Below are 11,136 nucleotides of genomic sequence, written 5' to 3'. Positions count from 1 at the left end.
ATTGAATTGTCAATTGAAAAATGCATAAAACTTAGAATTATGGCCTAGAAAAACTTCCATAGATGTGAACATCTCAAAGAAAAGAAGCACCAGTAGATATATTAGACATCTATTTTTGTTCAGTTCCACCTGCTGCAAAGTTTTCTTTGTTGTCAACCGGTGATGACTTAAATTGGGAAAACGCTTTCACTACTGTTTATAGAGTCTGCATTAATGATAAAATGAAAGAAGTTTCATTTGAATATTTACATCAAATGAACACAATTAAAGATGCTCTAAGAAGATTTAAAATAAACAAACTTGTGTTATTTGCAAATCAAGTAGGGAAACACTTTTTTATGTATTCTATCATTGTACGTACACAACAAAGTCAAATGAAGTTCTGAAAAAAGTTCTGTGAAACAAACAGTTATGTGTCTAGTGAACACATCCGTCACTGTGGTTCACCTTCAGCCAGTTTACCCGACCTGGTAGAAGCAAGCTTGTGATTGGTCGTCTGTTTGTGTCACATGTAAAGACAGTAGACACACAACAGGAAGAGAACCTGACAAAGTGTGACAGAGACAGAGGAATTACTTCCCAGTTGGTTTAAAACCTTTTTACCAACATGATCTTGTTTGTATTTGTGGTTTTCAACCAATACTGCTGTTACTGTCATAACTACACGTGTCTTTGTCCTTTATATCTATAGTTTGTAGCCATCCTAAAAGGTAGAAGAGGAACACATTCCCCAGAAACGCTCCTGAGCAAACACACGGCCAGATCTGTGCAGGGCAGTCAGCTGACATGAGACAGATGCACTGATGAGAAGCTATGACTCAAACTGACACAATGGAGGAGGAAACATTCTACCCAGCAACAATACCATGGAGCTCTTGGCTGTGAGACATTTTCAGCACAATCAGAGGAGTCTCTGGCATCTGCCCTGGACTTCCATGGGACTAGGGCAGTTATATAAAAAATGTACTAAAGGTGTGAAAAAACTAGACATTTTAATGAACCCGGCTCCCAGTGCTTTGACCTAATGATGACGATTGACTAGTTTCTGCAGGATCAGGTAAACTAAAGGCCACAAACCCTCACTAGACATCAAATGAATGTTACTGTAACCTGAGGGTTGAACTACTGTTAGTGGTCCGATAATATCTGAAATGTTTTTAGTCATCAGTCATGCAATTTTAGTCATTTAGATATTACCATTCAATGAGAGATATACATAATAATTTAAGAAATATAACTGAGTTTCTGAGTATTTTTAAATTAAATTGTGATGCATCAGGAGCAGATCATAACCAGTGGTCTGAAAAAGGTCAGGTTTGTGATGCAGAAAGAGAAATGGGCAAGCCAAAGTCTCCTTCCTCCACTTCTGATTTGTCCACTCGCAGACAAATAAATCCATTTATGTCTTTATTTTTCCTGGTCTGAGCTGGTATCTGGTTTAAAACTGTGCAGCTGGATGGCTTTAATATTGCTGGCGGTTTTTTTTGCCATGCTAATGTTAGCTTAGGGTTGAGTGGAGCTGTAAGCTAGTGGGAGAGAGTGTAAATAAAACGTTAATTGGATATCAATGAAGGGATACTTCTGCGCCAACAGTCCCGCCCACAACCCAGAGGGGAATTGCTAAAGAGCTCCTGATGCTCTCAAGAAAATATTTCTTTTAAAACAGTTTTTTAAATTTTTGATTAAAACTGTCTAATCATTGTTAAGAAAAACACTGGGCACGATCTTTCAATGGAAAAATAGAATTGGAGTGAGATCTTAAATTGAAGTCTTCATTATTTGTCTCTGAGTCACACTGGTGGAAGTTTTGGATAAAGATGTCCTGATCCATTTTAGGTCAGTGAATCAGATTGTTCTTGATGAACAAATATGGACTATGAATCATAAGAAACCACAAATTATGATATGAAGTGAATCATTGAAATCAATTGTTACACCCCTAATTTTCACACTTCTCCTCTGACACCTCTGCTGTGTCATTCATGAAGTTGTTCTCAGCCTGTGAAAGCTTAATGCTCTCAGACGCTTTTATCACGCTGTTACCAAATTATGTCTTTGGCACTGTAGAGTCATGTTTGGTCTTTGGCACTGTAGAGTCATGTTTGGTTATGTTTTTTAACAAGTTGTCTTCCCAGAAATCATCCAGATTCTGGTTAAACCCACGATCATAGATTAATGATGCTCTGAGGCAGCTGAGAGAACCTCAGAGCGGAGGCTGCTGAAACACACCCTTCTTGAACCTTCAGTGTGATAGATCTGCACAGAGCATGAGCTCACTTTCAAAGGAAGGGGTGTGGCTGTCCGTATCCATATCACATAAAAATGGTAACTGAATTGACTTAATTTTATTGGAACCAGGAGAAAGGGATTTTCTATTGGTGATGTCACAGATGTTTTTTTCATCTCTATACATGTCAGTGGTTCTGAACTGGTTTCCTTCTCTTGTTATTCATTACTCCCCAGGGGTTGCTGGAGTCTACCCAGCTACTGTGGGGGGAAGGATGGTGTTCATCCAGGATAGATTAAAACTCAATCACAGGATCACACAGAGACAAGCAGACACAGTCACTCACTGTCATATTGTAGGGATAATTTAGAATAAACTATTAAAGTCCCCTTCTTATTTAAGAAAAAGTTCCCAGTAGTGTTTTAATTATGGTTATGAAGTTTTTAACCAAAATCCCACAGTCTAAATGTCTTGAAAAGCCATTTTTCATCTCGATATGAATCCTCTGTTTCCAAAATCTCCTCTGAGGGGGTGTGGGTTTTGGAGCTCCACCCCTGACCCCCCCTGTCTGATTCTGATATCTCTGTGTCTCGCTAGCATAAATCTTCCCTCTGCTACATAAAAACATCCATCAATCTGGGTAATGTCCAGCCGTATGGTTCTGATCCGGATGTCAGCTGGACGAGGAAGTGAAGATCTTCATGGACAGAACTTCCTCCAAAATCCTGATTCTTTCTCCTTCCAGTTCACCAAAGACTCTTTTAGCTAATTCTCCAATGTTTATTGACTGTGATCAATACATTCAATCATTGGTTTCTCAGAGTTCTTGATAAAATAATCAAAGCTAACATCAAAATGCTCTTTCATTGATTTACAATCCTTTCCAACTGCGGTCAAATGAGCCGCCGTTCACATTTCCGTGGTCACATCAAGAAGCTCCGTGGAGTCTGGTGGAGATTTTCCAGCGTTCTCAGTCCTGCTACCGTAAGTATTGGATGAAACTCACACCAAAAATCCAGTGATGCTGATTTGACCACAGAAATGTGAACGGCGGCTCATTTGACTGCAGTCAATGTGAAGATACCATCTTCTCTTCTCCAGAACCTGAACTAGACACTAGGAACAGATGAGGGTTTAGTGCATGTGCAGCAGAGCTGTTGATGGAAAGAAGATCATTCATTCAGACAGAGTCTGTCCAAGACACTTTGATTGATTTAAAAGGAGAAATACTCGGAAATGAAAAAACTAAATGATTTCTTATTACATTTGTTCTCTTTCTGAAGAAAAATGACACACAGACATGATAAAAAACAGGAGTTTCTTGTTGTGGTACAATGATTCTAGGCAGAAACCCAGTTGTTCATTTTAGAGTCAACAAGAGAGAAGGAGAAGAAATCAAAGAGATGTAGAGCTAAATCTGCAGATTTTCACATGTCAATATGATGTTCCGCATCACTTCATAACCAACAAAACACTGCCTGCCTGCCATGAGTGCCAAACACTAAAGTTTGAACATGAAAGATCTGACTAATTTTTCCAATACTTTGTTTTCAAACTGTAGTTTGTTGAAAATGTCATCTTTGTCTTCATCAGAAGAAACCCACCTCAGTGGCTGAGTGACGCATCCTCCTGTTTCCATCAGCACCATCTGACGCATCCCCACAACACCCATGTGCGGCTCCTCCTTCCTCTGCTGGCTATAAATCATGGAGTTGCGAGCCGAGGTGAAGAATTCCTTGACTCACCATCAGCTGCTGGAAACCACCTGTGTCTCCGACTAATAACTGGAACTAATCAAAGTAAGTAGTGCTCTTGAAACTTTCTCTGGACAATTATCCTTCATCATGTGGCTCTGCTTTTGTCATACCTGTACATTTTCTTTAATTGTGTGGCTGATGAGTTCACAGCCTTATACATGTGAAGGTACCAGACCCCCAGAGCACAGCGGGATCTCACCTGGAAACTCCTCAGTCCACATGCTGGGCTTTGGGGTGTGCACAGCTCCAGCTCCTCACAATGCATTTATGGGAATTTAAAAAAATCATTGTAATTTTAGATTATTTATCATTTTAAAATTTGCTTAAAATGAATAAGTTATCTAAATAAAAAAAAGATTTTAGATAAAGTAAATGTCTAAAAATCCTAACCCTTATTCTTAATTCATTTCTAATTTACAAAATTGTGCGCTTTTAGGTTCATATCAAAAGAGAAACCTAAATATATCCAAAAAACAATAACTAAAAATGTTTACTCTTTACCAGATTGTTTACTTGCTTCTCAACATTCATCAAAAAGAGAATAACGTTTGAGAACAAGCATGAGTGGTAATTATTTTACACCTTCTAACTGCAACCCTCATGAGAGGAAAACACGGGTACAAAAATGCTGGTTTCATAACAGAATTTGCACGAGTTCAATTTCCTTGTAAAAGAAGTGGAGTACAATCACAGTCATAAATCTGATGGTAGAGTACTGCTCAATGCAAAGATAGACAGTTTGGTACCTCCTCTGTCTGATCATGTCCTTAAACATCAGACTTCGTGTTGTTCCTAGTGGTGCCTTAGTGTGCATGTGTGTGTTTGTTAGTAAGAAAACATTTGGTACAACTTCCTCTTCTATTTGTTTCTGCTACGATGTCCTCATAATTAGATCGTTCTCTGATGGAATTGATCAACAGGAGCATGAGAAGCTGTCAATAACTGAAACAGAAGACTGGTTTATTAGAATGTAGTTTAATAAAGAGGGCATCATTGACCCTTTAACACCTGAGGCGTTGCAGGTGGCGCTTATGCCTGGTTCACACTAGACACAGAAGAGAGGCAGTAAGCAGTTCTTCTTAGCAGAAACATGGGGTAATATTTTTAGGGTATTAATTTACCTATGATGTGAAAAATAAACTAGCAGAAGTTCCTCTCGCGGAAAAATGTGCGTCTGGTGTGAATTGAAAGAGGCGCTTCCGAAGGATTCTGCTGGAATTATGTGTTAATGGTTGAAAAGTTACACTACATCAAAGAAGATAAACACTGGAGCTCCGGTGTTACAGGGTTAAGGTTTGTGTTAAAAGTTTAATTAGATGCTTAAATTACACTGACTGTTGCATATTGTTCATTTACAGTACAATATAGGCTCAGCTTTTCTTTAACAATGATAAAGCTGAAGGATGGTTGTTTCAGCCCACATTCTCTTATCACGATGTGTTTACTGTTTGACTCAGTTACCCAACTGTTTCAGGAAAACAGCATGCTGCCCCGTCAGCCAAAGTTTGATGTGCATCACTTTTCCAGTGTTGCACATAAAGAGTTTTTTTCCCCTAAAATGACCCAAGTTAGAGCTTCTCTGGAGTTTTTCGCTAGAAAAGGCTGAGTGACATGTTCACTGACATAAATCAAATCTTTCTTTGCTCCTTTGGAGAGTGTCTCTGAGTGTCCACTCACTGCATGACCTACTGCCTCTCTGTTCTGATCCAGATGGCCCTGATGCTGAAGCCGTGGACGGTGATGATAGCCATCTTCCTGTGTGTGCTAGTGTGTCTGGGAGTGCTTGCAGATGCCTATCCCCCAAAACCAGAAAACCCTGGCGAGGACGCACCACCCGAAGAGCTGGCCAAATATTACACTGCTCTGAGACACTACATCAACCTGATCACCCGACAGAGGTTCGTCCACACTGCTCCAACAACAACACACTTCTGCAGCCAGCAGGCAGTAGGCTAATATGAACATGTTCTCTGTCTTGGACTTACAGATTACTTTGACATAGAGCTGGGCGATATGGCCAAAAAAATCTAATCTCCAATTTTTTCATTTCAAATTCGATTTACGATTTTAACCGATTTTTTTTCTCCCTATTTATACTTTAACAAAGGTTACAAATGACAGAATATTTAAAAAAAACAACTATTTTAATTGAACTTTTCTTTTAGAAATTTGCTCAAAGACAAGGTGTTACTAAATACAAGCAGTAAAAATGTTAGTAGAACAATGCAGCCTGTCTGAGTTTTTGGGCAGCTGGCACTGCTGGAATGGAAGTAAGCCTGCAGTCTTTTCCCATGTTCCCTTTGTTTACACTCTCCCCCACCAGCTTACAGCCCCTCTCAAACCCTACCTTACATTAGCAGTTCAACAAAAATGTGAACAATATCCTGACTATCCAGCTATACAATTTACATCCAGATTCCAGCTCAGACCAGGAAAACAAAGACGTTCATGGATCTATTTGTCTCTAAGTGGATGATCAGAATGGAGCAGAGCAGGGAGACTTTGGCCCGCCCATTTCTCTTATTGCATCACAAACTTGAGCTTTTTCAAACCGCAGGTTTTTATCTGCTCCTGATCCATCACGATCGATTTGAATAAAGAAATACTCAGAAACATAGTTTCAATCCTAAATTCTTTTATATATTTCCCCCAACATGTGAAAAATGCTACAAAAACATGCAAAAAACACAATTGTCCTTGCAGTTGTTCTTTAAACTTTTTAAAAGAATTACAATATTTGTGTTTTTTCCTTTAAAGCATTGACTCTTAATCCCACAGGCCTGGGATTGCGGAACTTTTCCAAAATTGTCGCCTGGCAGAAGCTGCAGATTAGATTACTGTTTATTGTGAAAAACCTCAAGCCTGCATCTTTATGGTATTTGAATGATAAAGCAGCGCAGAGGGATCCTAGATTAAGTTACTGTTGCCTGAGTCTATCATTTTCTACTGACCTATTGTATTTATCTATTTTATTAGAACCAGAGCGTATTGTGATGTAACTGCTTTCAGTCATGAAAGTCAAAGAGCTCATTGATATTTGAATTCCAGGCTGGAGGAAGCCTTAACGGTGAACTGGTGGTCCATTTGTGCCAAAGTTTCACATCCAAAATAGGAAGTCGGTGGTTTGTGGATGTAAATGATGTCAACTGTGAACATTCCAGACCTTATTGATGGATCTGAGCAGAAAAAGTCTGAAAGAAATGAGGAGTTGGGACATCCTAATAAGTCAGTAGCTTTTATGAACTATAGATTTTTCTAGTAGCTTCACTAACAGATCTGTTCTGAAGGTGTGGTAGAATATAGGATTTAACTAATAAACATTTGTCTTTTTTCCGCAGAGACTTTATCTAACATTAGTTTTAGAAGTCTGGCTCCTAAAAATATACGTCTCCCTTTAAGTAAAATAGTGAGCCTTCCCTGGCATGCACATTTCTAGTCTCATAATTCCAATCTAAATGTGTGCCATACATGTCAACCCCACACGCCTACAGAACAGCAGCAAACAGCAAGGAAGGTTTTTACGTGTGTAACAACAACAGGAAAAAAGGACATAAATGTGGAGAGGAGCACAGAAGTCCACTCCTCCATCACCTGTTTGATCAAACCTCGCCCCCCAAAAAACAGCTCTACCAAAAATGACATTGATGCGGTACAGGTTCAGTAAACAGGAACTTCAACACCATTTCAGTCCAGTCATTTTTGTTTGGTATTCTGGCAGATAAAGAATTGTGTCTAACTAAAATGTTGCCTGTGCACCCGTGTGGATGAAGGAATGTGCAACTTCCCACCTCACAATGCAATCGCCTCATATGCAAGGAAACCACAAACAGCTTGAATTACATTCCAGGGGCTAAATGGCCAAGTGGGCTCAAGTGGTCTATAACATGCTGGTCTGATGGTTTTCCTCTCCAACTCTGGAAAAGGAAATATGTGAAGTCTAGTGGAATTATAGTCATTTTCAGGGGCTCAGGAGGTTGAGTAGGTCGGCCAATGATTGAAGGATTGGCGGTTCAATCCCCACTCCAGCAGACTGTTGTTGTGTCATTGGGTAAGACACTCCCCCCTCCAGCTCCACTGGTGTGTGAATGTATGAATGTCCTGGTGACGGCTGTGTACCATCAGTAGCTTACCATCACCAAGAATGAATGAGGAGTGAATGAATAATGGATACAGCTTTGAGTTTCAGGAAAAGAGAAATCAAATCCATTATTATTTCATATTACTCAGTGTTACAAGTTCTGAGCTCAAATGCAAGCAGTTGGTGTCATGGCTAGCTTGCTTCAGCAGCCAAAAAAGCAGTTGTTTTGTATCAGATCAGCTCATTCAGGAAAGTCCCTGAAGATGAGCGAGGTTTGACACACACAAAACGCAAAAAAAGTCTCAATGTCCACTGATAAAAATCACTGTCAGCCACACTATTGTTTTATATTTCTGCTTTAAATCTTTATGGTAAATGGTGTATACCTTTATAGCACTTTAGAGCTTTACCTTCACACACTGCTGGTGGCTCCACTGCCAAACACTGGCACCAACCTTCTACCAGAGGCAATTTGGGGTTCAGTGTCTTGCCCACGAACACTTCGACACATGGGCGGGCAAGGCGGGAATCGAACCTTCAATCTTGTGCTCTGCCCTACCACTGCGCCACAGCCACCCCTTATCTGCTAACCTGAGCTGAAAAAATTCCTACTTTGGACTATTTCTGCTTGATAGGCTTTATGGAAATTTGCAACAGCTCTTAAATCAAACTTAAATGTTCATGTGGGTCATTGTTCAAGGGTCATTGTGTTAGCAGTTTAGCACATGGAACAGAGAAACTGCAAACATAGAGCAGAACAAACTATCCCAGCTTTTCTCTGTGTTAACATCCGTCTGCATGTCTTGTCTGACACACATCAGGTTAAAGATCAAGAGCTTTGGGACCCCAGTTCACAGGTTATGCTGGTCGTGTAACACAAAACCATGAAGTGAGTGGAGCTATGTGTGGACGGCTTCTGTTGTCTGAATAATCCCTCCTTTCACCTGACAGATACGGAAGGCGCTCGGCTCAGGAGGAGGACGTTCCAGAGCTGCTCTTTGAAGATGACACTAACAGAGCTCAGAGATCCAGGTGCAGACCTTCATTTAGGATTAGGAATGAAGACAATTCAGTTTTGTAGCAGTGAAATGCTTTCAAAACTGCTCTATAAGAAGATCCCTAGTTATCTAGTTATCAGACATAGACAAGCATTAGTAATGTGTTTAAAAGCCTTTTTAGGGCATGTTTAAATACATTCTTTAGCATTTATAAATGTATTACTGATGCCTTGTGAGTGTAAATATGCTGCATGTGAAGACATTAATTAGCATTTTTGAAGCCTTTATAAGACATTATTTGGTACTTGAATGTGTCTCATAAATGTCTTTTAAGTGTTGATATAGAAAAGCCTTTTACGTGTTAATAATTAGCTTATACTTTATTAATTAATATAACTGTTTCTTTCCCAATAGTTTATTATTTATCATTAACTTGTGACCAGAGTGTTGATCTTCACAAAGATCTTTTATGATCCCTTGATAAAGATATTGACTGTGTCTTTGTTGATGGTTTGTTGTGTGTTTTGCAGCTTTCTAATCTAAAGTGTGGGCTAGTTCTTACTGCCCACACTTCAAGCACAAACACACAGCAGCACTGTGGACATGGAGGGATAACATAAACATAAAGACATCGTTCTCTAAAGATGCATTCACAGCAAACGCGATTCACACGCAGGGGCAGCCAGTTTTAATGTTAAGAAAATCTTTTAATAACAATCATATAAACCCAAACATGGAGACATGATTACTGATGTTTTTGTAGATAAATAAATAAACAATAATAAATAAACCTGATTTATTGCTATTTATCATCCATGTCTTCATACATTCTAAGTGAGATATCCACAGACACCGGTCCTTATAGCATCATCCTAAAAACATTAGCTGGTAGCTCCACCCACATGCGGTGGCAGTGTCAAACTCAGGAACACATTCTTTGACAGGCAGCGAGTAGCAAATTCGTCGCGCAAAGAGGGGCGGGGCATGCAAATTTGTTGCACGAATCACGTTCGGTGTGAATGCACCTTTATAGTCATGACAGTCAAGATTCAATATTTATACTCAGAACTCTAATAATGTCTTATTAATGTCTCATAAGGGCTTTACAAGCAATGAATGTCTTTATTTGCAGCATTTTAAGGTATTGGCAGTACCAATAATGCTAATGAATGTTTTATAAATGCTCTGTTAAGGCTTAAACCACATTATTAATGTATTATGTATAGTTTGTAATGGAGTCTTGTTAGAAAGCTTTACCTGCTCGGTATCCTCTTTGTCTGTGTTTAACAGGTATAACTCCTTCATGTGGTGAAGTCTCCATCCAGCTACACCCTCCCTCAGCTTTCTTTTGTGGGTGCATCTGTGGATACACCTGAACGGGCCTCCCACTTTCTGACCCCCCAACTTCATGACGAGCGGCTCAACCAAGTCTGTCCTGCTTCGCGACACATCTCTCTCAATACATGAAAGCTGTACATAGTTTATCATCACAATGACAGTTTCCTGAAGTCAGAGCAAGTTTTGTTTGACCATTAGCTTATTTTTAAGGCTGGAGTTTTACTGTTGCTATTATTAACAGGAACAGACGAGTGAAATAATAAAACTGTTTTCTGTGAGATAAAACCTTGTTGCTGCATTTTCTTTTACGTGGTAATTATTTTTAGCAGCAGTACATCGGAGTGAAATGACTTATTAAGTTCTGCTTTAATGGTTTTTGTTTCTTTGGGGACAACTGATAGTTTTTAAGTAAGAGCTGGGAAGATTTAAAGTAAAAGTTCCACAATCATTTCAGAATGTAATTTTCGTTTCAATGTTTTATTTATGAGAAAATGTCACATTTCTGCACATAATAGGCAAATACCTGTGTTTGAACTCAACAGAGCAAGGCTGAAAACCAAAGCCCACCACTAAACATGGCACGCAATGCACTCCATTGTCATTTGTTGTTGACACCAATTGGAACATATTTCTGAGCTTTCAGAGGAGATTCTCAACAACATGTGCAGTTTCAGACTGCCTCAAATGTGGACACCTGCAAGTGGGCGTAAACACAGCTTGTGTGCACAATGGTGCACA

At 39.4% G+C, this 11,136-nt stretch overlaps 1 protein-coding gene across 1 annotated transcript; it reads left to right on the top strand.

The window, feature by feature from the left end:
* Positions 1 to 3,925: 3,925 nt before the first annotated feature.
* On the top strand, positions 3,926 to 10,683 carry pyya (peptide YYa). Its single transcript, XM_024290761.2, has 4 exons — positions 3,926 to 4,026; positions 5,695 to 5,882; positions 9,014 to 9,094; positions 10,351 to 10,683. The coding sequence occupies exons 2-4, from the start codon at positions 5,695 to 5,697 to the stop codon at positions 10,370 to 10,372; spliced, it is 291 nt and encodes a 96-aa protein (XP_024146529.1). The 5' UTR covers positions 3,926 to 4,026; the 3' UTR covers positions 10,373 to 10,683.
* The last annotated feature ends 453 nt before the right edge of the window (positions 10,684 to 11,136 follow it).

This window comes from Oryzias melastigma, linkage group LG8 (assembly GCF_002922805.2).
Source record: "Oryzias melastigma strain HK-1 linkage group LG8, ASM292280v2, whole genome shotgun sequence".
NCBI lineage: Eukaryota > Metazoa > Chordata > Actinopteri > Beloniformes > Adrianichthyidae > Oryzias > Oryzias melastigma.
Note: the sequence above shows the minus strand (reverse complement) of the source record. Positions and strands in the feature narration are given on the sequence as shown.

Coding starts and splice junctions, on each gene's coding strand:
- pyya (XM_024290761.2), top strand. CDS start 5,695: ATGGCCCTGATGCTGAAGCCGTGGACGGTGATGATAGCCATCTTCCTG. Junction 5,883..9,013: donor AACCTGATCACCCGACAGAG/GTTCGTCCACAC, acceptor TTCACCTGACAG/ATACGGAAGGCGCTCGGCTC. Junction 9,095..10,350: donor AACAGAGCTCAGAGATCCAG/GTGCAGACCTTC, acceptor TGTGTTTAACAG/GTATAACTCCTTCATGTGGT.